This window comes from Hemicordylus capensis, chromosome 1 (genome assembly GCF_027244095.1).
Source record: "Hemicordylus capensis ecotype Gifberg chromosome 1, rHemCap1.1.pri, whole genome shotgun sequence".
Classification (NCBI taxonomy): Eukaryota; Metazoa; Chordata; class Lepidosauria; order Squamata; family Cordylidae; genus Hemicordylus; species Hemicordylus capensis.
Window position 1 is genome coordinate 426,264,982 of NC_069657.1, and position 26,326 is coordinate 426,291,307.

At 41.3% G+C, this 26,326-nt stretch overlaps 1 protein-coding gene across 13 annotated transcripts in view; it reads right to left on the reverse strand.

The window, feature by feature from the left end:
• Window positions 1-26,326, reverse strand: part of THADA (THADA armadillo repeat containing) — a 239,717-nt gene that overhangs the window by 122,306 nt on the left and 91,085 nt on the right. For 10 of the 13 annotated variants that reach the window (XM_053311591.1, XM_053311582.1, XM_053311600.1 and 7 more), the window contains 2 exons: window positions 12,068-12,157; window positions 8,646-8,777 (listed from right to left, as the gene is read on the reverse strand). The exons of 1 other annotated variant lie outside the window; for it this stretch is intronic. In XM_053311591.1, coding sequence (XP_053167566.1) covers window positions 8,646-8,777; window positions 12,068-12,157 — 222 coding nt within the window. Of the gene's footprint in view, window positions 1-8,641; window positions 8,778-10,716; window positions 10,885-12,067; window positions 12,158-26,326 lie in introns of those variants that run through there. 2 more of the 13 variants (XM_053311666.1, XM_053311675.1) reach the window with 2 other exon arrangements.

A 26,326-nucleotide genomic window follows, 5' to 3' on the forward strand; every position in this document is an offset into this window, starting at 1 on the left:
GAATTGTAAATCACCAGCACCAAGTAACTGGAAGGCCAAGTTTGACCACCCCTGCTCCAAAAGGATCATGGAGCCTCCCCAGAAGAAGGTTCATCTTACAAACCCATATATGAAATAAGCACTCCTTCCACTTCCAGGTGCAGCTCTATGATATACGTGCACCCACCTCTCTCTCGCATACTACATATGTATTTGGAGAAAGCTTTAAAAGTTGTTTCTTAGCTGTAGCCTGTTTTAACAAATTACTAAAGTCTTATTTTCCTGTTATTAGAATTAGGGTGAAAATATACCAAAGGTAAAAGCAGGGAAGGAGCAACGTTGATTAGTTTTTCCAGCTAATTAATTTAGCTAATGGCAACAAAATACCCTAAAGGATGGGCATATTTAATAGCCACACACTGTCAGAACCAAACGTTAATGTAATGTTAGTTTCACATGAGTACTGTTTGCTTTACGGTACCTATCAACACTCATCGAGAAGAAGCTGATTCTATTTTTAGACAACAAATAAAGAACAAGCAAAGGACAATGCTATTTGAACATCTCTCAAGGTCAGACTGCATTGGCCAATAAATAACCAATTAAATTATAGCACCCAAGCCCACACACATTACTATTCATATTTGTATTTCTGACAATATCAGCATAGGTGAATTTCAAGATTAAAAAACAAAATGTTTCAAGCATAACGTCATGTTATTTAAAATGTTCAATAAATATTGAACCACTCACACCCAAAAGATTATTTAGATATGAATAGCTTTTCTATGACTTTCAAAAATAAACCTCTCAACACTTCCACAGCTAAGACTCAAAACAAACAAACAAACAAAAAAAACCCCAACCCACCACCAAACCCACCACCAGAAATTCATTGGTTTCTTCTAACTATCAGTCTACAAAATATGTATAACATCTTTCCTACATTAGGGCATCAGAAGCCTGAAAATATATATTATAAATATATAAAATATTATTATTATTAATATTATTATTTTACATTTATTTCCCACTCTTCTTCCAACGAGCCCAGAGCAATTTTGAAATCTTACCTTGCCACCAAAATGTGCACACTTGGGTTCAAAAATTTTATTCTAATTTTTTCTAATTTCTAATTTTTTTTTCTAAAGGGGGGAAAAAGTGAAAATTTCAAATGGACTCACAATCTACTACTATATGGGCTACTCCAAAGGGATTATTCAAGTCACTCAGAACATATGCCCTTGGGAGCATATACTGGAGGAAGGCACACTGAGAGCATCTGGGAGGCCAGAGAGAATGAAGAGAGGAAGCGGGGTAGATTCTGTCAGCTCCCTAACCTCTTCTGACGAACAGCCGCCCTCTCACCCTGCCTGTGTATTCCTGTCTTGGCTGAGAAGATTTGTTTTTGCAGCCACAGACCTTCTGAAGAACTAACTTGTGGCAGCCTGATTGCTGCCCTATTCCAACTGTACCTTCTACCTGAGTGCTTGATTTGTTCCACCTGTCCCTAAGGACCAGGGATCTCTCATGAGAGGGAGATTTCTGCAGCCTTTGGGAGCATAATTTGGAGATGGAGCCAGCGGACCTCCTTTGAGGCTGGGCCTTCAGTGTGGGACTGAGGTCAAGGGAATATATTAAGGTGGGCTTGGAGATCTGAGTTGAATGTTGTTAGTTCTCCTTTTATTGGGTTGTGCCACACCTTTTGTTGCCATGTGTTTGGGTTCTCTTAGACAGGGTGATGCAGGGGGGGTGTCCAGCAGCTCTGGGGCAGCTATTACTGTTGTGGTGGGGAATACAAGAATTGGCATTGGCAGAGCAGCTGGCCTTTACAGGAGAAGGGAAACTAGTAATTTACCGTTTCCCTGAAAAGTAAGACCTACCCTGAAAGTAAGACCTAGCAGTAATTTCTGATGTACTGCTAATTGCCCTAGTGCATTTTTTGGGGCTAAAATTAATATAAGACACTGTCTTATTTTCAGGGAAACACGGGTAGTAACTGTTTCCTCTTCTGGATGCCCTGTCAGCTCTCTGGCTTTAGGGAACAGTTCCAACTTCCCACAGAACCTGGCCTTGCTCCTTTGCAATGCCAGGTCAGTTCAGAATAAGACTGAAATCATCCATGACTTGAGGGAACCGACCTGGCTTGGATAACTGAGACCTGGATGGGGGAGGCTAGTGGCCCAGTTTGGGCCCAGCTTCTTCCACCAGGCTACTCTGTTGTGGAGCAGGCATAGGGAAGTGGGTGTAGGGGTGGAATGGCTGTGGTCCATAAGGATACCATTTTCCTTACCAGGGCCCCTGTGTGACAGTTGACTTAAATTGAGTGTGTTTTTCTGAGGCTGGCAACTAGTGATAGATTGGAGATTGTGTTGGTGTACCATCCACCCCACTGCCCAACTGACTCCCTAACTGAGCTGACGGAGCTGGTCTCCGAGTTGGTGCTGGAGTCTCCCAGACTTTTCGTTCTAGGGGACTTAAATATCCATTATGAGGCTGATTTGTCTGGTGCAGCTCAGGAATTCACAGCAGCCATGACAACTATGGGCCTATCCCAAATAATTTCAAGACCAACTCATGTTGCCAGGCCACACACTCGATTTGGTCTTTTGTTCAGATCAGGGGGCTGTTCTGTGGGTGGGGGATCCTGTGGTTTCCCCAGTGTCATGGATGGACCACTACCTGGTTAAGGTTGGCTTCACAGCCACAACCCAGACCTGCAGGGGTGGAGGACCTATTAAGATGGTCCACCCGAGACAGATGCTGGACCCAGATTCAAAAAATAATTTTGTGGAATAATTTTGAACTAACTGAAGTTTCTGAACTATGTACAAAGGCATTCCTGCGTAGAGCACATTGCAGTAGTTGAGCCTGGAGATTACCAGCTGATGCAACACTGTTTTGAGATCGTTCTCTTCAAGGAATGGGCGCAGCTGTCGAATCAACCGAAGTTGCTAGAAAGCGCTCCTGGCCATAGCCTCTGCCTGAGATACCAGGGTGAGGCCTGGATCCAAGAGCACTCCCAAACTGCATACCTGTTCCTCCTGGGGGAGTCTAACCCCCATCCAGCACAGGAAGATCTAGCTCAACCCTTAAATTCTAATCATTTTGAACTAAACTTCGGTTAGTTCAAAATGCAACAGCCAGATTGGTCTCTGGGGTAACCCGGAGAGACCATATTATGCCTGTCTTAAAACAGTTGCACTGCCTGCCAATATTATTATTATTATTATTCCTACTACATTTATATCCCGCTCTTTCTCCCGCTCTTAAAAAGCCCAGAGGGTTTATATCCCGCTCTTAAAAAGCCCAGAGGGTTTTTTTAAAGTACTACATACTTAAGTCTCTCTTTCACAACAACCCTGTGAAATAGGCTAGGCGGAGAGAGAAGTGACTGGCCCAGAGTCACCCAGATAGTATCATGGCTGAATGGGGATTTGAACTTGGGTCTCCCTGGTCCTCGTCCAGCACTCTAACCACTACACCATGCTGTTTCTGGGCGAAATACAAAGTGTTGGTTATTACCATACCTTTAAAGCTCTGACTGGCTTGGCTCTGGGCTACCTTAGAGAGCACCTTCTTATGATCCCCATTGCTCATTGAGGTCATCTGGAGAGATCTGTCTCCAGTTACCACTGGTATGTCTGGCCTTTTCTGTAGCTGCTCCTGGCCTTTGGAATGCACTCCTGGCAGATATCTGCAGTTTAGGCTCACTGTCAGCCCTTAAGAGAGCCCTAAACTTACTTGTTTGGCCTGGCCTTCCACGGTTTGTAAATTGGTTTGGTTTTTTAAAAAGTCTTTTAATTAGTTTTAAATGGTTTTTATATTGTTTTTAGCACTGTGTTTTAAAAGGTGTGTGTTTTTATGTCTTTTTAAATTTGTTGTACACCACCCAGAGCCTTTGGATGGGGTGGTTTATAAATGTAATCAATCAATCAATCAATCAATATGCCTTGTTAGTATGCCCTGCCCCTCTTAGTAGAAGCAAGGCTTTAGGACTATCTGAGTCTACTCTGCCTGATCCATGGAGGCTTCTTCACCAGTTTCTACCAATTGTGTTAAAAATCTTTGTAACTATCTTAATACTTTCTCCCTCTTTGCCTCTCTTTCAGATGGAGAGAGCTTTAAGTTTAAATTCATAGATAATCACTGTGGGCACGGTTTTATATTTCTGTTTGCCACCCTTGCCATTACAAATGGGCTGCTGCCCTCGGGCAAGCATCCTGAGTGAGCAGAAATCAAGAAGCTTGGAATGGTTGCTAAGTGGATTATTCAGATAACTGCTAGGGGATTATATCTGTGGTTTTGTGCTAGTCTTGGACTGTAATAAAGATGAATGATTGATATCTGTGGTTATAGTTCTTCAATATGGCAAACAATACAAGGCCATTAATTTTTCAAAACTCATTGTTGAAACATGCAGATTAGTGTTGTGCTAGTGCAGGGACATAGCACAATGATGTTGTGCAACGACATGAATGCCTGTTCCAGACCAGTGCATGTGTTAGAGGAAGGTGTTGACTCATTGTACAACAGGCTGCACAACCTTATATGTGTCCCACGGTTGTGCAAAGCAAGCAATCCCGTTTAATTCAAATCAGAGTTTAAAGACAAAACAGGAAAATAAACTCAGCAAAAGTAAGAGAACTGGCAGAAGACTCGGAATTTATTATTGCTGTGGTTGTTGCTATTGTTGTTATTAATTTGATTTCTATACCACCCTTCCAAAAATGGCTCAGGGAGGTTTACACAGTGAAATAATAAATAAATAAGATGGTTCCCTGTCCCCAAAGGGCTCACAATCTAAAAGAAACATAAGATAGACACCAGCAACAGTCACTGGAGGTACTGTGCTGGGGGTGGATAGGGCCAGTTACTCTCCCCCTGCTAAATAAAGCGAATCACCACGCTAAAAGTTGCCTCTTTGTCAAGTTAGCACGGGTAGAGTTCTGTCTTTGAAAAACAAATCAGAGCTTTCTTTCCATGGCAACCTGTTTTGCTGAATCATCTAAGGCCCCCAGAGCCTTTCTAGTTATACTGTCTTTGGTACGGCAAATAATATGGCAAAATGATAAAACCATTGTCTACTTCCAAAAAGCTAAAGAAAGGAAAAAACAGGAATTACTTTCTATTGTAACATGGAACTGGAATGCCAGCACTGATGAAGAAAGGATGGGAGGAAGATGGGATTATTTGTTTTAGTTAGAAGGAAAGAGAGAGGAGGCCTGCCTGGTAAAGCTGCTAACCAATCCAGAAGGTTATGCTTTGGGGATAATAGTCAGAAAACTAATGGGTAAGGTCCATTTTTATCTCTTCTCATATACGCCTTAGGCCAATAGACCACATTTTGTCTGTTTCCTGCCGCCACGTCTGCCAAAAGAGTGGGGCACTGCCAAAAGAGTGGGGCACTCTTCCCACAGATTTCTCTCCTCATACTTAGACAGGCCATGCTTTGCACCTTATTCTTTACAGAGGCGACGCGGCTGGGGAGGACCCAGGGGTGGGCTTTCTTCATGTTGGCATCCACACTGTGGAATCGCCTCTCTCCTTACTGTCTTTCTGCCAGCAGCTAAAGACAACTTTCTTTTTAAGAGCTCTACTATTTAGCAGAAGTACTACATTTTCTTTTTAACTGACATACTGGTTAGTTTTTGATGTTTTAACTTTTGCTAGTATATTAGTTTAGTTTCCAAGTTTTCAAAAATGTTCTATTTTTTGAACTATTTTTAGCACTGTAGAGTTTGTTTTACTTTGTACACTGCTTTTAGTGTCAGTTTGACACAGAACACAGCATAAAAGTCTTTGAAATGAACCAAATGAACAAACTGCTAGTCTCTACCCCAGGCCCACCGAAAATCTCTGCGCTCCACACTCACACCAACACGGTCTGCCCCCAGACTCTGCTCAGGGACCAAAATGCTCGATTTGAAGAGCTGACAACTCTACTGTCTGGTGAGAACAAACCACACTACTTGAGAGGTAACAGCACCAGCAGGTATACTTAGAAGAACCAGGAGATACAGTGAGACAGCTACTAAATTACAAATAGTTTAAGAATCGAGTAAATCTAGCAAAATCAAGCAAAAATTATCTAGCAGCATTCACAGAGAGTGATAATAATTTGGTCATGAAGAAATGCAAGTGTAGGTTTAAAAAACTAGTCAGAAAGTGGGAAAAGTTGAATATGAGTAGTTCAAGTAATCTGAAGGATATAAAATAAAGAAATATATAAAAATAAAATCAAGTCATTTGAAGAAGTATGTAAAAATAGGGTACATCACACAGAATGAAAAGGAAGAGGACTATAGTAATGGCTCAACCAAAACGGAATAACTTGAAACAAACCATGATAAAAGCAGCAAATTAAATCAAATTCTTGAGCAAATTCTGAAGCGGGGGGTGGAGAGAAAAGAGGCAGACAAGCTGGAAAGCTGCCACCATCCAGCTCCCATGTTCCAGCCGAGGTGGCCCCTCCCTTCCCAACTGCCACCACAGAGCTACTTAAGCACGACCTTGATTTGAGGGGAGGAGAGGAGAAACAAGTGACAAAGCCTAAATAAAGGGCTCAGCATGTGAAGATCTAAACATGTGCCTTGGTGCTTAGGTTTTTTAATTGAAGCTTTTATGTAAACCGCTTCAGGAGGTCTGCCTGGAAAGTGGTATATAATTGTCAAAAATAAAAACAAAACAGCAATAATATCACCAAAGGTTCAGTAGAATTCCATAGTTTGAATAATGAAGTATACGACTAATATTTGTTATATTGCACATATTCATTCATTGTTAAAAGTAAAGGTCATCTATAGTATTTCTGATTAATTCCCTATTATAGACCTGAACAAAAACAGACTAAAAGAAATAAGCAAGTGTGTTCTTAGCTCTCAGTCCCACTGATTAAAATTGGTTCCAACTGATTAATCAAGGAAAGGTTTCATTTATTTTTAAACCACTGATTAAAGCTGGCAGCCATACTTAAACCTAAGGCCCATGATGCAATGTGATCATGAGTGGAACACGTTTTTGTGAAAATATCTGGAGGCCTCACCTAAAGCAAAGAATTAATCATTTGGAATGGATTCATGATCACTCAGAACTTGCCAAAATTCAAATTGACAGCTAGGGTCTCCACAGAAATCCACTGCTGACAATCAAGAAAAGAGCAACAAAACTGAATTTCTCTAATGGATTTCTTACATGCTTGCTTTCAATTAACACACTGCCTTAAAATTAACTTTTTGCATCAAGAGCATTGTGTACATCCTATTGCATTAAATATCCGTAGCAAAGAACACACATCTATAGTTCTAGCATGCAATTCTAGCATTTTAAATAGCAATAAGCAGTAACAAATGATATGTTTTCCTGTTATAAAACTGGGTAGAAATGTGTACAGTGGATGGCTGATAAGTCTCTGATAATTTAACATGGAGAAGCAAATCTGCTCACCACAGAGAAGATCAAGATTTATTTATGTAAGAGTTTTATCTGGCTCACATTGTGCAATTTATTTAACCACAATCAGGCCAACTTTAACTCAACTCCCACTAAGTGGAAAATTCCACTTAAGCTGAACTGAAAGTATTCAAAGCCTAATTAGTTGTAAATTGCCCAGAGATGCAAGTTCCGGGCGGTATAAAAATTATGATTGATTGATTGATAGATAAATACACAGAATTTTTACAACCCAGAGTGGTACTATTAAGAGAAGTGCAAAACTGAACACAAGCTAGATGCTTGAAAATACACCAAATACTAATCTCATCTGCTCAGATCAATAAATAAATGCTACTCTATTATGACTGCCCAGGTCCACTATCGTATCCACTATGATTCAAGAGTACAGGAGTGAGCAGCTGGCAGTCAAGAGGGATGTCTCGGCACACAATCAAGATGTTTACGTACAACTCATGCAGTGATGCAGAATGAAATTTTGTCGTCATTCCAAAGCAAGGATGGGCAAACTTGCCCCCCCCCAGCTACTACTGAACTGCAACTCCCATCATCCCTCACTAATGGCCACTGCGGCTGGGGATGATGGGTGTTGTAGTACAACAGCAACTGGAGGGCCAAGTTTGTCCACCCCTGTTCTAAAGCTATTAAACTGCATATGTTGGCTCAATCCAGAACCACACATGACCTTCTCATTCTGCTCTTCAGAGAGAAATGTGTCACACACATATTTGCCACTTCCTGCCTTTAAAAGAAGTTATTACACTTCTGGCCTTGTCTTGGAAGACAAAAAAGGATGGGTAGAGATGTGGACTCCATCCACATCTGTTGATCATGTACATAGGTCAGCATGGTGGCAGCATCAGATGCTTCCCAGCACTTCCTTTCTCATAGAAGATAATGGAAAGACCTTAAGTTGATTCTGCAACATACTTCCAGACTGTGTTCTCAGTGATGCATTTGGGGGCGGGGGGGACTATTTATTTCTATAGCATTTTTTATGTAAAGAGCTGTAAATAATGCTTCATTCAATATAGCAAGGGATCTTGGTCTCTCCAATGCAAATACAACACTGTGCTAGATCCCATTTGGTCTTGAGTTGAGGTAAAGCAAATGTTGGGAATGAATGAAAACATACTTCGAATGAATATAACAAAAGCAAGTCAGAACATTTCCAAGCAAACCAATGTATTCCTGAAGTGAAATAGGCAACTTACCTCAAAATAAATGGGACAAAGGGTGCCATACTGAGTGCAGAATATGTGCCATCCATTGGTGAAGGATATAATTTACCCAAGATCAAAAGCAGAAGGAACAAACTCGGATGGAGCTTCAACTCCCCAGTTTTGCTACACAGGGGGGAAAGATCATTGGGACATTTGTTAAATGTACCTATAAAAATATCTGCCTAAAACTACCTACACTACTATACACCACATAATGCTACAAACCAGTTAAATGTTCTGTTCTTATTAAGCTGTTATTAAAAAGTCATTAAACTTTCTCCTGCACACAATTAAAGGTGATCATTGTTCACTATAAACCATTAATCATTCTCAAGATTTGACCCAAAATCATACATGAAGCCCAAGAACTAAGAGTTAATGAGTTATTTTCCATTTTCTTCAGATAATACAGATTGTCATGTTTTACTTCTACATGATCTTTTGTTTTGCTTTTTGCTTTTTTGTTTTAAAAAACAAACACACAAAACAAAACATTTTATGATTTGGATTACAGTACTGAACAGGTTAGTCAATATTATCGTTCACGCTTTGCTGCTGTGTTTGTTGCTGAAGTTATACTTTTTACAATTGTGTTGTATTATTTAGTTACTAGTATTTTTAAACCCGTTATATTAACGGGCGCTAGCTTCCCCCCCCCCCTTTCTTACTTCTTCGTCTCTCTTGCCCCTTTTTTTTCTTGTTTTGCTCTTCCTTCTCCCTTATTTAGTTTTTACATACTTATGAGGCTATTTTTTGAGTAAATAATATTCTTTATTTGTGCCATATGGTCTCTCTATTATGTGAAGTTTTTTTTTCCCTTCAAGTTTCATAAATTTGTGTTGGGCCTTGGAATTAGTTACGTCATGGTTCAACTACAATTTACATGGTGATTTTTTTTGTCCCTTTTGTTTTTTCCACCTTTTTCAAGGCTTATTTTTAAAATAACTTTATCTTATTGATGAGCAAGCAGTACTCTAAGCAGTGCATCTCCCCTCAACGTCTTTTTGTCTGTTTTTCTGGCCAGCAGTCGTGGAGGGGTAAGGAGTGGGTGCTTTGTAATTTCTCCTGTACTCGCGATCTGAGGTGATTTCTGGTGGCAACCCCTAATGCACTGAGGACAAAACTCAAAGGAGGGTGGGGAGGGGTAGAGAAAAGGCTTCCCTTAACACTCACACAAAGCGATTTTCTAGCAGTTCAGAGAGAGAGCCAGCATTTGAAGCAGACGTGTGCGCAGCACTCAACAGGGAGGGAAGGAGGTGATCACCAGATTCTCCTCCTCCGTGCGGGGCTATCACTCTGCTGAGGAGAGGATGGTAGTGGGGCTGGGAGCCTCTCACTTCCCTCAAACCCAAGGATGAGTTGAGCAGAAGCCAAGGGACAGCCCCGCCCCCTTTCCTGCACGGAACAACCATGCGCTCCCAGCTTTGGCTGTCGCTGCCTGTGGCTGCTGTGCCTGCTTGGAGAGACCACGCCAGGTGGTTTTCTCCTCTTGCAGGTTTTACCCCAGTAGCAGGCTTGGACTGGCTTACCAGGCAGCAGAGCAAACTCCTGATGCCCCCCGCCCCCACGTATGGTCTCTCTTGCCCCTTTTTCCCCCCGCCCTTGGCTGTGGGCGGGGAGTTCTTCCTGCTCCGGTTTAGAATGGAAGGGGGGGCGGGCAGCGCCTGTGGCTGCTGCTGTTGTCTGTGTTTTAATTTTTTATATTTATAATGTTGGCTCCTGGGTGGCTGGGCGGGCGGGGGGCGTTGGATCTGGCTCTGTGTGTTGTGCTTCATGTCACTTTTTGTGTTGGGCATCGTGCGGCTGGTTCCCGGAAATTGCTGCCCATTGTAGTTCTTGTTGCTGTTCTCCTTGTTCTGCCGTTCCGGGGCCGCCGCCGCTGTTTCTTCTCTCCCCGCGTCTGGACTGAGTGCCGCCCCCTCCAACTCTCCCTTCCTTGAGGCCGGTCCGGACCCTATGCCGCCACCTCTGCTATCCTTGTGGCCCTCTCGCCATGGCCGCGGCTGCCACCATCGGGGCCAGTCGCCCCGCCGGGCCTCGCCAGCACTCTTTTCCTGTTGGCGGCGGCCTGGTCCAACATGGTCGCCCGTCTCTGGGTGGCCGTATCTTTTTGGGCCGATATGGGCATGCGCTCCGCGCATGCCCAGAACGGCCCAAAAAGACACGGGCAGCACGGCCGCACGCTGAAGGGTTTTATGGTATAGGATGATATCTGTTTGTCAATGTGATTCTAACAGGAGAAAAGCAAAAAATAAGTTGTATACATTTTATTGAAACACTGGCTGTGCAAATGACAGTGGCTACTTGTAGTGAGGGCAATTATTTGAGGGAGGACTAGGCCTCCCTCAGAGCAACTGCTGGGAGGGTGGGCCTTTCCTAATAAGGGAGAAAGTCTGGGAAAATCAAAACAAAAGAACTACTCCAGAGGACGTGGTGGGAACTACACTCACAGCCACCAGCAGAAGAGAAAGCTTTGTTCTGTTGATTTGTTCTGTCCCAAGAGTGCCCTGAGGAAGCAGCTGGCTGAGAAGCTGCTGGGGAAATAGGAACGCCACAGCTGGGAGGCTGGGAACAGCAGGAAGATCCCTGCTTGAGAGTAATAAGTTAGGGACCCGTTCAATTAGACGTGTGAGGGAAGTTCTTTTCTTTTATTGCTTGAATCTGAGTTGCCAGGTTAATGAAAATTCTCTCTTACAATCTGCTTTGAGGAGATGGTTATTGCACTCTCTTGTTTCTCTTTTAATCTAATAACAAACTCTTGTTGGTGAGGTGTGGTACCAATTTTGGGTCTGCCTTAAGTCTCATGCCTCTGGAGACCTAGGAATGCTCAGCCCATTCTAGGGAGGGTTTTGCCACTTTACTCCCCAGAAACCTTATATGGAGAGTGAGCTTTCCCACATCAAATAAAGTGGATGATGGCAGTCTACTGTGAATCCCTTACAGTCAACTATTCACCTAAGTGAACTCCCCACTCCTTCTCTGGCTCTGGTAGGAGCTATGACACTAGTAGATAACTATATCACATATAAACAAGGGCTTCACAACTTCGGCCCTCCAGCTGTTGTTGAACCACAGCTCCCATCATCCCTTCGTATTGGCCAATGTGGCTAGGGATGATGAGAGTTGTGGTCCAACAACAGCTGTAGGAGCAAAGTTGTATCTGAAAGTTTTTTGTTCGATTTGATTTGCTCTGTTTAAAACAAATAACCCACAAAAGTAAAAAAAATAAAATTTAATTTGTGCTGTACAGTAGTTCAGTACACATTCTGAATTTAGAGTGCCATTTTTATGAACACCCAGATAGTACAAATAGAATAGACTAATAAAAAAATCAGAAAGCAGTTCTCCTATCCATCCTTCCCTCTAACACTGAGAGACTAAAGGTTTGATAAATAAAAATGTATTATTCTTACCTGTCCATCGTTTTGGCTGTAACTTCCAACTGACTGAGCAAAAATGGATAAAGGTTTGGAAACCGAGTGAAGAACTCCCTCCCTGTCATTCTGCAGATGCAGAAAAAGATTTAGTAGAAAAAAAGCATGCTAGTTTCAAGACTGTATGAGACCTTATGTGCAATCTGATACAACTCAAATAACTTCATTTTCTGTGCCATGTAAAGGCTGGAATATGGGTTGCATTAAAACAACACACACACAAACACCTTTAAATTATATTTTTATAACATTTTCTAAGGATTCATATATGATTATCCTCCTTCAGACATCACTTCTTTAAAAAGAAAATGCATAAATACCTCACTATGCACACAACAAATCCTGCTAACTGAGCAAAGAGGCACCATTTTAAAATGGTGATTCTTTTTATTTAGGAACTGGCCCTATCCATCCCCCAGCACAGCATCTCTCCAGTGGCTGTTGCTGGTGGCTGTCTTATGTTTATTTTTTAGACTGTGAGCCCTTTGGGAACAGGGAGCCATTTTATTTTATTTTATTATTTATTTATTTATATCTATGTAAACCGCTTTGGAAACTTTTGTTGAAAAACAGTCTATAAATATTTGTCATCGTCATGTGCTCATTTCACTAGTTGCATGCAATGGGAATCCTACTACAGTTTTGGAAGCCATTCCAAACTTGGTTTTATTCCTCTAATGTACTGCATCCTCATTCAGAGAACACTAACCCAGACTGAACCACTTCTGATTGTAAGTAGAAACATCAAATGACTGGATTAATCACCTGTATGAAAAATGTTCTGCACGTAGAAAGCTAGAAATCAATTATAGCTGGACTACCTTCCTCTCCTATACTATAGTAGTTGTAAGGCCTAATCAGGTCAATTTTATATTGAATAAGTGCATAGACAGGTTAGCCATATTGTATTAGATAGATGCTTGACATGGGTTTGTTTGCTTGCCACAGTCTAGGCCTTGATCTTAACACCCTTGGGTAAATGCCAAGTTCCCCTGTTCCAGCGAATTTTCCATGCTGTCAAGAGCAGCCCCCATCTGGTGCTTTTGTCTAAAATCAGAGAAGGTCGGCCTGTCGGCCCGGGCACACTTCCTCATTTCTCAGTACCTCAGATCGAAAGTACGCCAAGGCTCAGTGTTCCATTTGGAGGTGGGTCGCTTGGCCCATGCCTTGTTCCTCTTTCACATCTCCCCTAGCCAATGACATTAAATGTCAAATGGAACAGGTTAGCTGAAGGTCATGAATGGTCAAGACCCCTTTCTCTGTCCTATCACAGTTGGTGCGTGGGCAGATAGGGTGAGCATACTTAAAGACCCTAATCTGAGGATAGAGGGTACCGGGCTCTCTCCCTCAGGGAGGGTGGCTCAGGCACAGCACACAAGAGGAGTAAAAGAGGAAGTTGATCCGATCAATCAATTTGACAGCACCTAGCATCTAGCAAAAAGAGGAACAAGTCGAGTTTCCCTTGGGGTATAGTATATTGTGACTGCAAGGGTCTGGCTGTCCTGTCAGTGTCTCAAGGCTGTTAGTTTTGTGACTGCTTTGTGTGAAAGAAGTAATTTTGCTGCATGCTGTATGCTGTGATTCATCTGAATATTGGTAAGAAAATAAATCTGCTTTGATTAAATATAACCTCCTCACTTCTCCTCGTGTCTTCTTGAGTCTTGGGATTCTTGATAGCCAGGACCATCAAAAGAACCCATTGGTCAAGTGTGGGGATTTTTGGAGCCCTCATTTATTCCTGGTTGCAGGGATTTTGGGGTGTCAAAAATGTCTTACATAGTCTTGTATCTGCAGGATCCCCCCCCCGCCAAAACACACACACACCAACATGCAAATCCCCTCCCACCCCCACAGACTCTGGTACATTCCATGTACAATCACACCATGTCATCCTTTGTGTGAACTGGACCTAGTATCTTAAGTTGGAACAGTAAAACGTGACAAGTCTAACTTGTTTCAGAAATGAGGGAAGAATTGTAACACTGCTGGTACATGGAAGAGTCCTATAGAAATTGTGCCCTTTCTACATCCAGCCCAAAATTGGTCCATGGCAGAGACTTTTAATCAGACTTCAAAAAGCAGCATAATGGTATTTTCTGTTCAACAAAGTAAACTAAACTTGGAGCTTCATAAATCTGTACATTTTTTTAAAAACAGTCCCTAACAGTCCACCTACAGTGGGGGTTTTTTTAAACAACAACTCTGCTTTAATTTCATAGCAGTCATAGTTTAATACGATGAAAGCAAGAAAAAAAACAATGATAAGGAAATAAAACTGACACTAAAACCAGAAGAGAAAAAAATACACACTCTCCATTGAGAATGGTGTTACCAAGATAAGCCTCACATGATTGTCCTAAACACATTGCTTATTTAGGATTGAGGCCAAAAACATGTCACATATTTAGGTCCTAGTTTCCAAAATCTTGTTCTCACAGTTCCTTTAAATGCAAGTCAATGAAAATAAGTAAGGTTCTAATGCAAGAGTAAATCCTCATATGGCAAAGACTAGCAAAGATTCTTCCAGTGCTCAGCTAACACAACATGCCTTAACCACAAACCACCATGCAAACATTACAAAACAGATCAAAACAAATCTTTCAAATGGAGCAAGTACAGGAAACTTTCTGTGAGTGCACAGAAAATTAAATGTCTTAAACTGTTCCATGCTATAGTGTACTGGCAGATAATCTGTTCACTATAGTTTTCACATTTTTAAGCAAATCTATAATTCACATAAACCAGTAAACAGAGCCATATAGAAGACCAACCATTCTCCATTAGTTGAATTAACTCAACTATGTGGCCATTTCTTTTGTGCACCTGAGTTCTCCCTCAGGTACATAAGGATATTCAACAAAGAAATGGTGGAGGTTGTTTTTCTATATAGTCGGGTTTGTTCCAGATTTCTCCACAAGATCCCATATGCTGGAGATGTAACTGAAATTAACTAGGGTTCTGAATGAGAGTGTAAAACCGTAACTATTTTATTTTATTTATGTTTACATTTATATCCTGCTCTTAAGCCAAGAAGTACAAAGCAGTGTATATGGTTATATTTGTCCCCACAACCACCCTGTGAGGTAAGTTAGGCTTAGAGAGAAGTGACTGGCCCAAAGTCACCCAGTGAGTTTCATGTCTGGATGAGGATTTGAACTTGGGTACTAGTCCATCACTCTAACCACTACACCAAGCTGGCTCTTAAAATATTTAAAAACATTTTAGCAACAATGTCCCTGAGTTCCTCTAAGAAAAATCAACTCTGGTTGTGAAATAAAAACTTCAAAGCTGAAATTGGCTAAAATTTTAGCAACAATGACCAATTCCATATTAACATCATGTGCATGGAATAACATTTCACATATGCATGGGGACGGATGTGATTTTCACCAATTCCCCCTACCCTCTGCAACCACCTATGTCTCCTGAAAATATTTCCCTGAGAGTCCCACAACTTTCAGAAACATAATTTAGGAAGGAGCAGAAGTCTGGGGAACTATGAAAATTGCCCCTCTCCCATGATGTTTTCTTCTGAACATATGACATTAATCTACGGGGATGACATGATAGCGATGTATAAAATTATGCAAGGAATAGAGAGAGAATTTTTTCTCCCTCTCTCACAACACCAGAAACAGGAGTCATCCCATGAAACTGATGGCCAGGAAATTTAGGACAGACAAAAGGAAGTACATTTTCATGCAGCAGCTTATCTATGGAATTCTCTACCACAAGATGTGGCGATGGCCACTAGCTTGGATGGCTTCAAAGGGGGCTGGGACAAATTTATGGAGGACAAGTCTATCATTAGCTATTAGTCTGGTGGCCATATAGGCCACCTCCCACCCAAGAGGCAAGATCCCTCTCAATACCAGCTGCAGGGCAGCAACAGCAGGAGAGAGTGCGTGCCCTCAGCTCTTGCCTGTGGGCTTCTCAGAGGCATTTGGTGTGTCACTGTGGGAAACAGGATGCTGGACTAGATAGGCCTTGGGACTGATCCAGTAGGGCTGCTGTTATGGTTGCCAGCCAATATCTCAACACTGATTGTACAACATCCTTGCATGATTCCATACCTTATCTCAGGTCTCCCATCTTTAACAAATATGTCAAGTTTGATTAGGTCTACAATTCAAAGCAGCTACGTTCTTAATTTGGAAATTGCAAAGTGCAGTGAAATGTCCCTTACCCAAAAGTACAGCATGATGATATAATATCAATTTTAAATAGTGTATTTCAAAAGAGAAAACAATTATTTTCAACCAAGTACTACTATTTCAAGCCACCTAATGGCACAGCAAGAAAGTCATACCTAGGGAGCAAGAGTTGCTGATTCCAATTCCCACTGGTATATTTCCCAGACTATGGGAAACACCTGTATCGGGCAGCAGCAATATAGTAAGATGGTGAAAGGCATCATCTCATACTGCACAGGAGATGGCAATGGTGAACTCCTCCTGTACTCTACCAAAGAAAACCACAGGGCTCTGTGGTAGCCAGGAGTCGACACAAACTCGACAGCACAACTTTACCTTTAAAGGAAAGGTTTGCCATCGAGTCGGTGTCAACTTCAGGCGACCGCAGAGCCATGTGGTTTTCTTTGGCAAGTGGGGTTTACCATTGCCTCCTCCCACGCAATATGAGATGATGCCTTTCAGCATCTTCCTATACTGCTGCTGCCCGATATAGCTGATTCTCTTAGTCTGAGAAACATACCAGCAGGGATTCAAACCGGCATTCAAACCGGCAACCTCTCACTTGCTAGGTAAGTCATTTCCCCACTGTGCCATTACTTTACTAATGTTTCAAACACAGAGTAGGGAAAATATACTTCTTTTTCACTCATCTGGATTTTTTTCACAAATATATAGATGACCAAGTCATCTATATGTTTATGAAAATATATAATTGCATTGAAAATATATTTATTTATGAAAATATATAATTGTAATCAACTAGATTCAACTACTGCAATACGTTCTACGTGGGGCTGACTTTGTATGTAGTCCGGAAACTTCAGTTGGTTCAAAATGCAGCGACTAGATTGGTCTCCAGGGTTTCTCGGAGAGACTATATTATGTCTGTTTTAAAGCAACTGCATTGGCTGCCACTAGGTTTCCTGGCAAGATACAAAGTGCTGGTGATTACTTTTAAAGCCCTAAACAGCTTATAGCCAAGCTACCTGGGAGGGCACCTCCTTCTCTGCATGATCCCCACCACACATTAAGATCATCAAGAGAGGTCCGTCTCTGTATACCACCAGCTCATCTGGCAATAACCCGGGAGTGGGCCTTCTCTATCGTCGCTCCTGGGCTATGGAATGTGCTCCCTATGTCTATTTGTGGCTTAACATCTTTACCAGCTTTTGAAAGAACCCTTAAGACACACTTTTTTTAGCCAGGCTTTTAGTAATCTCTGAATGTTTTAAATTTTTAATTGCTGTTTAATTTTTTTTAATTGCTGTAATCTTTGAATGTTCTTAATTTTCATTGTTGTTTAATAGTTGGTTTAAAATAATAATAATTAGTCAGATAACATCTTTAACGACATTATTCAGATAACAATTTTGGTTAAGGGAGGCATGCAGAACTAATACTACATACAAGTATTAACATTATACTTATACAGCACTTGGTATAGGGCCCCCAAGAATCTGGCACCAGCACCATGAATTAGCACCTTTTACTCAAGTTACCAGTTTCTGAAGGCATTACTTTCTGAAATAGCTATTACAATGCTAGAGGCTTATACATCATAGAACAACAGAGTTGGAAGGTGCTCTAGGCCATCTAGTCCAACCCTGAGCTTGAAGTATGAAATCTGGAGCCAAAGCATCCTCAACAGACAGCTCTCCAGCCTTTGCTTGAAGGCTTCCGGGGAGACAAGACCATCACCCCAATAGGTAATTGGTTCCATTGTTGAACTATTCTCAGAGTTTCTGCTAATATTAAACTGAAACCTATTATCCTGTAACTTTCAACTATTAGATCTAATCCTGAACTCTTGGCCATAAGAGAACAAGTCTTTGCCCTCTTCTAAGTGACAGTTCTTCAGATATTCAAGAGTTTTGTCGTGTCCTCCCTCAGGCTTCTCTTCTTCAGGTTAAATGTATCCAGTTCTTCCAACTGTTCATCATAGGACATGATTTCCAGACCTCTGGCCATCTTTGTTGGCATCTCATTCTGTTCTTCATCATTTCTCAAAGATGACAAAGATTCTGAGACTACATCAGCAAATTCTTTTAGTCTCCTAGGATGCAATTCATCTAGCCCTGAAAACTAACTCATTTAAGGTAGCTAGATATTTCTTTATAAACTCATTGAGGCGATTCTCACGATCAGTGGAAAGTGGGCTAAGGGAACTTAACCCACTATCCACGGATTATGGGAGCCACCAGGCGAGCCTGGTTTCCCCAAAGTGGGTCACTCGCTTACCTACCCCTCCCCTGAGTCCAGGTTAGTGGAGCAAGTGTTCTGCTAATTGCTGTGGAGCGCATCCGCACGGAACAGCATAGTCTCTCCATCCTGGAACTTCCGGGGGCCATGTGGCTGCTGCTCCCCGCTGCTCCCACTGGCTCTGTGACGGAGCCGGCAGTCATGTGGGCGGCTGATCCAGCCACCCAGGGCTGCAGCATTGCCCGTCTGCAGGGCGAGTGGGCTGAGCCCGCTCTCCCCACAAATTTCATTTTGGCGAGTCTCACCAATCGTGAGACTCACCTCATTATCAATTTTAAACTTCAATCTTAACTTCACTCATTCACACCATTTTTGCAAAGTTGCACACAGTTCCCCCTTTGAGCACTGAGTAATTCCAACTTCTCTTTGCCACCATTTACATGTCAACGGGCTTACTGAGCAGCAGGCCTACAGTTTCTTTTGTCTTCGAACATAAGGAGAGGAGAGCTGATCTTGTGGCGGCAGCATGAATTGTCCACTTTGTTTAGCAGGGTCTGCCTTGGTTTGCATTTGTACGGGAGTCTACGTTTGAGCACTGTAAGACATTCCCCTTAGGGAATGGGGCTGTAACTCAGCGGAAAAGCATCTGCCTGCTTGCATGCAGAAGGTCCCAGGTTCACTACATGGCATCTCCAGGTAGGACTGGGAGAGACTCCTGCCTGCAGCCTTGGAAAGCTGCTACCAATCAGTATAACCAATGCTGAATTAGGTGGACCAACAATCTGACTTGGTATACGGCAGCTTCCTATGTTCCTCTATCTGGAGGGAGGTGGAGATTTAGAATTCTTTGCCAGCTTCAATGCTTTCTGAGCTATCCCTACAAGTCTGGGCTGCTCATCTATATCTGTCCTTGGTGACCCACCCTTCCTTCCATTTCTTAAACATGTTCTTTTAATTTTCACTTTGTCACTACACTTTTTGTGCACTTACATTGGCTTTTTTTTTTAAAGAGGTCTCCCATTTTTCTCCTTCATGCTACTTGAAGTATCTTTTCCTTTTGATTTGATTTGTCAGTAAGTATCCCAATGAAAGGTATGAATAAAAAATACAATCAAAAAGAAGAGATATTTCAAGCAGCATTTCTATTTAAGATGCTACTTAAAGTATGTTCATTCAGCACATAGAAGTCAGGACTGAAACAATCCAAAACAACAACAGATAACAAATAACAATAACAGAGACAATTTATTTTAGTATAATTGTCAGGGTACATAAATATGATAAACTGATGGAACATACAGTCACTGATAATATTTGGACACAGATTTGGGCACTATGTCAACACTGAATTACAACACAGAAAAACTTTTTTAAAATTAACCAACTTTGATAGGTCACAAGATGAACACTACTCCAAAAACTGTTTGCAAGAAATGACTAGATAATTCCTTTTAGCTCCTTCTGAATTTGTATTAATTTCTCCATATTTTCCCTTCTTCTGCAACCATGCCTACTAGCTTCCCACAAACCCACCAACCCACACACCCCACCCCGTTATATGCATGATTAAAGTTTAGTATTTCAGACCTTATTACCAAAATTTAAACATTAACATTATCAGTGTTGCTCACTTCATGTATTATTTTAGCAAGGACAAAAAACTATCAGAGCACCAATTATTTAAGTTCAAACAGAATGTTGTGTACCTTTCCAAACATCCTGAGACTGCATGCAAAAATATTAATTCAGGCACACAATTCCCATCCAAAGATGTCATATTGATGTCACATTTCCCCCCAGGGAAATTACTAGAGCACTAGTCTTGTTAAGCATGTAGAAAATGTGTCAAACATCATAAGAGTATCAAGATACATTGTGACTGGGTAAAACAATGTCTCAGAATTTTCAAAAAGCTTTTTGACAAAGTTCTTCACCAAAGCCCCTGGAGGAAATTCAGCAGTCATGGAATAAGAGGATGCATTAAGTGATGACTGAGTGGTAAACAATTAAAAACAGATCGAACTAAGGCTGAAGCGGGGAGAGGTAAAGAGCGGACCCCACAAAGATCTGTACTAGGATGGGCCCTTTTAATTTATTTGTTGGGCTCATGCAGTTCCTCTCTGAACACCTGAAGTGGCTTCAGATTGGAAAAAAGGGAAGATTTGAAATAAGCATGAAAAGTACTTCTGAATGTAGATCAAACACAGACACTGGACTTCCATTTCAAGCGCTTTAACAATCCGTGGATTGTGAGAGGAAAACATGCCAGCTGTGGTTAGCTATGCTTCCAGAATGCTGCTGTATTTGGTAGTCACTGAAATACAAATGAATTCTCCACTTCTGCCATGATCATTTTGGGTACATGAGAACAAGACAAAGTGGGAAACAGACTGGTAGAGAGTTCGGCGAGGAGGAAGAGGAGGTCATATCCTCCCCCTTCTCTGTCTTATACCTCTTCAGGAAAGCAGCATCTAGCCTCTGTCCAGGAATCACTTTCACATCAATAGATGCAGATCAAACCTCCTGTCACGACTGGTAGGGGTGGGGGGTGCTATAGTTCCCTGCACTACCAAGTCTAACAGAGGATTATAGTCTTCTGCAGAAAGCAGGGAAGCCAGTGTGGTATAGTGGACAGACCACTGGATGCGGAGGTCCAGATTCAAATCCCCATGAAGCTCACTGGGTTACCTTGACCAGTCATTATCTCTCAGCCTAACCTACCACACAGGGTTGTTTTGAGTATAATATGGGGGTGAGGAGGCTATGAAATGTCACCCTGAACTGGAGAAAGGGAAGGATAAAAATGCAAGGTAATAAGAGAGCTTAGCTCCCATCCTCTAGAGCACTAAACCAAACCTTTTACAGTTTTAGTGGGAGTGTATACTCATATCTAAAAGGCTACTTTTATATCTGTGTTAAGAGAATGTTTGTGTCACTGCAGATGCACAGAATTGGGCACAGAAACTTCAAAGGATTCAGGAGACTAACATATCCTACTTTGACAGAGATAAAAAAAAAATAGAATTACTTTATGCTGTGTTTTCTTTGTAGTCTAGTACTACTTTACTTTTTCCATGCATAGAATATATGATTACATGGGTTTAAATGTCTTCAGTGGATTAAACATAGCGCAGTCACTCTTTATTAAACTGTGTTCCATTACATGATCATAGCATCCTGCAGGAAAACATTAACTGCCATGACATTTGTGTGTGCCATGACATCAGATGACCTCTGTTACACAATGACATGTAGCAGAGGTCATCTGATTCAACTATTTATCTCATTTCTTATTTTTCCAGGATAAAGAAGGAAATTCCTTGAGCCTGTTTCCTGGAACACATTAAATATAACATGTACATATATGGAATTTGTGGATCATCCAGTCTGCTTCTGAGTAGACAAAGTGATAGTTGGGATGAGTGAAGAAAAGGGAGCAAGCATTTTGAAAAGAGGTTTAAATAAAAGACCATTGATCTTGTGAAGCCCTTAAGGCAGGTGTTCTCAAACTTGGGTCCCCAGATGTTGCTGGACTACAGCTCTCATCATCCCCACAATGAGCATTGTGTTTGTGGATGATGGGAGCTGGAGTCCAGCAACATTTGGGGACCCAAGTTTGAGGAACCCTTTGCCTTAAGGCAATGTTTTTAAGCAAACATCAATGGCCACTAACAATCTCTAACAGACATTGCATGATTAATGAAATACTAGGACATAATAGGTACAGAAATACTAGGTCCAGATTAAATATTATACTTTCAGTTTTCACAACAACGATCTGTGATGAACTGATGTAATTTTGCCTGCTTGTGGCTATACATGGCTTTTACCAAGTCAAGTCAAAGATGCAGACAAATCATTGCAAACCTTTAGAGAGAAAGAATTAAAAGACATAGGAACCCAATCTAAGCATGGTGGGCATTTTATACAATCAATCCACCATGGGCAAAACATTATTTTAGCCCACTGAAAATAAATAATTCATCACAGGCAAAGTAGTGGCAGAACTGGCCGTTAGGTATGCTCCAGAACAGATTATATTTGCTGGAGCTCTTATTTTGGAACTATGCCAATTCCCTTCTTACAAATATTTAGATAACTGGCTGAGTAGTCAGGACGCAGAGTTGTAAGGATCCAACTAGGACAGGGGTGTCAAAATGCAGCCCTCCAGCTGTTGTTGGCCTACAACTCCCATCATCTCCAGTCACAGTGACCAGTAGCCAGGGATACTGGGAATTGTAGGCTAGAGGACCGCAGTTTAACACCCCTAAACTAGGGGATTCAAGAAACTACGATACACCTTCCCTTCGGACATACCTGATGCCCCACCATACACAGGCTCTACACAGTTGGAACCTCACATGAACCACACCTAGTTGACAAAATAGTATGCAAACATTTGAGTTTCACACAACTCTCTGAGGCATAAAGGAAAAGCAGATAATTCATAGCTCTATTCACTTCCTGGTTAGTTACAAATACAAAAACATTTACTAACAAGGTATATCAGAGAGTCTAATCTCATGTTCCTCTGTTTTTGAGAACAGCCTATTATCTGTCTGAAAGTAAGCACCACCACATGGCATGTATACCACATTTCAACCAGCAAAAAATTAAGAATTACTTCATATGAAACATATCTTACATCTACTTATGAAAGAACTTGAAATAGGATTATTCTTATTGATGCATAACTAGAGCACCTGCAGGTGACAAGGAGGTACCAGCAAACTTGGGGTAACTTGCATATATGTTGGTGGCACAAAAATCTGAAGGGGAAAAAAACCTAAGGGGGCAAAAAACTCTTTAAAACTGCCTCAATGTATCTCAATGGAGTGAAATGTTTGCAGATTCAAAGGGCACTTAACAGATAGCCAGGTGGGTGGAGCTAATAGAACTCCATGGCCGTGGTGGGAGGACAACTCGGACAACAAAGAGTGGGGAATTTCTCCGCTTGCAGAATACTCCCTCAAGACAATCAAAACCCGTTCTCTGAGAGAGAAAGGTGTCCAGTACCTTTGTGTTTCTGAGGTGGAAGGGGTTTGACAAGTTTAAGCTTTTGGTGCAACAAACATGGAAAACAAAAACAACTGCATGTGTATGAACTCTCCTGAGGAACAGAGTGGTAAGTTGCAAAATGAATCTACTGATCATTGTATGTGCAATCGCACACACAGACACCCAAACTCACAACATTTGTTATTTTTTCACACCAGGAATATACTGCAAGCTTTTGTTGTGGGTTTATGTATAAAATCATTTATAATAAAAATAGTCCGTTTTGTGCTACTTGAAAGAAATACAGCTGATCTATTTTTAGATTTAGTGTTGGGAGTTATCTCTCTCTCTCTTTTTTTTTTTTTAAATCCACAGGCTACACATCAGTTCATTATTTTGCTTCCTACCTTATAAACTGATGTTAACATAGTTGATTAATCAACTTGAATTTTTCTTTTAGACAAATCTAAAGGAAAGTTTTGAGTATGTTCTACCCACTTGTCCGTTTTCTTGTGCCAGCACCAACAATGTTGATATTGCTTTAATCTTTTCAGACTGGGAGTTGCATTTTCTTGGCAAAACATTCATTACCTGTTAAGGATGCACCAAAATGTGGTGCCAGTGAGTTAAGAAAGCAGAGCTCTGTCAAAACAAATATTCCAGCTTGAAATCAGAGTGCTAAAAAGTCATGTTTGAAAAAGAACCCTTAGAGTGTTTATTGCAAAAGTGATCTCTGCTTTCTTAAAGGAACATTCATTATTCCCTACAACATCTGCAGACCATTAGCTACTGATGTTTCAGTAAAAGAATACCTTCCACTAAGGAGAATGAACTTCTTGGGAGTTTAACACACAGCTGAAATATGGTTTTAATCCAAGAAAGAAAGAAAGAAATTCTGGCAAGAATCTAATGGTAGAACTTTGGGGAGAAAAAAAATGATTCAGCCGCAAGTTTCCCTACTGAATGTGGAACTCCAGACTAGTTCACAGATGCAAGTACACCATATGGTAACTCCCAGTCAAATGTGTAAAAATGCCTTTATTGAAAAATTTTGTGTTTGAGTTGATATAGAGTAACATGAAAATTCTCCTTTGGTGATTCACCTGCGATAGCTCACTAACATCTTTAAATCATCATTTGTTGATCACCTCAATACATCATAAACATGCACATTTGAACCAGCTGGCTGAAAATGAATAATCTTTGTATGTCTTCATATGGAAGGCCAGAAGTCATTGGAACCATGAGATTGGCATATGACTTTTCATAGGATTCAATTCATATGACTTTCAAGAGCCTGAGATGTGGATTGATTTGACCTGTGAAATCCCAACTTAAACAAGCCTCCCCTCTTTTCCCAGCAAATATATGAGAGGTAGGGCAGTATATGGGATCAACTGTGTACACAGTTAATGGAAGAGAGAGGAGAAAGAGCACCTGCAACATCGGGCTGCAAATGCTGATGGTGCACATTTACAGGAAACATGTCAAGATTTGTACCAAGACACAAAGAGATAACACTGACAAAACTGAAATGAGATCCAGAAGTGCTAATTCACACAAACCCTTGATATGGGGTAGCAAGCCAACTGATATTCAGGTAAATATCACAAAACATGGTATTTCAGCAGCACTGAAGGGGCATTTCACTGGTTTTGTAAATGACTACCTCTATGCAAATACTGTATTCAAGATTGTAGGAGAAGTGTCTAATTACCATTTTTAAAAATTTATTCTTCAAACTTGTAGACCACCCCAAACTTCCATCTCTGGGTGGTTTACAACAACATATAACAGATTAAAAATGAAAACCTTAAAACAATTTAAAACCACAGTCCAGTTAAAAAGCTTGGGTGAAAAAAAAAAGTCTTTAGAAACTTTTAAAAAGTTGTCAGAGATGGGGAGGCTCTTATTTCAGCAGGGAGTGCATTCTTGGGACAGCCACAGAGAAGGACCGTCTCTGCATAGCCACCAGAGAAGCTGGTGGGAACTGCAGATGAACCTCTCCTGGTGAGCTCAACAGGGGCGTGGGGACAAAGGAGCAAGGGGAGACAATTGTTCCTTGGCCACCGGGGTCTGGCGATTTCAATGAAACGCTGACTGGGGAGAATGGGAAAGGATCTGAAGGAGTCAGCCACGCCCCCTGCATCTGATGTCAGATGCAGGGGGTGTGGTCAATATTGGGGTTGGGGCCTCGGTGCAGAGGAAGGGAAAGGAGCTCCTAGTCAACAATTCAACAAACCACTGACTGGAGATACTCTTCAGGGGCTGACTGGCCCCATCCCTGGTATTGGCCAACACCCACGCAAGATTAAAAATCGAAAGGGGCAGGGGAGCCACCAGCAGGACTTTGTTCCCTGGCCACAGGTAAGCTCCCTATGCCCCTGGATCTCAATGTGCGGTGGGGCTCATGGCAAAGAAGTTCTCTTACATTCCCAAGTCCTAAGTGTTTAGCACTTTATAGATTATATATATGAACCTATAAATTGCCTACAGAGTGATACAACCCTAACCACTTCAGGTTTATTGGGATTGTGATTGGGCAGTAAGTAATAGTAGCAGTCTTAAAACCAGTGAGACTTGCTTCGAAGTAAAGATGGTTGGGATTCTCCTGAATCTAAATGTGGAGCTTTTTTTTTTTTTTTTTGGCAGAATGGACTTTAGAAGCCAACATTTCCATGCCCTCTTCATGCAAGTTCACAGGAACAATTTAGATTTATTATACTGAGAAAAAGAAAGGTAGGGACTAGAAGGATCATTAAGCATCACTGAAAAACAAAAAGATAAATGTAGCATTTGTTTTCCAAGGAATTATAACAACATACTTAAATACCAGAAAGCAAGCAAC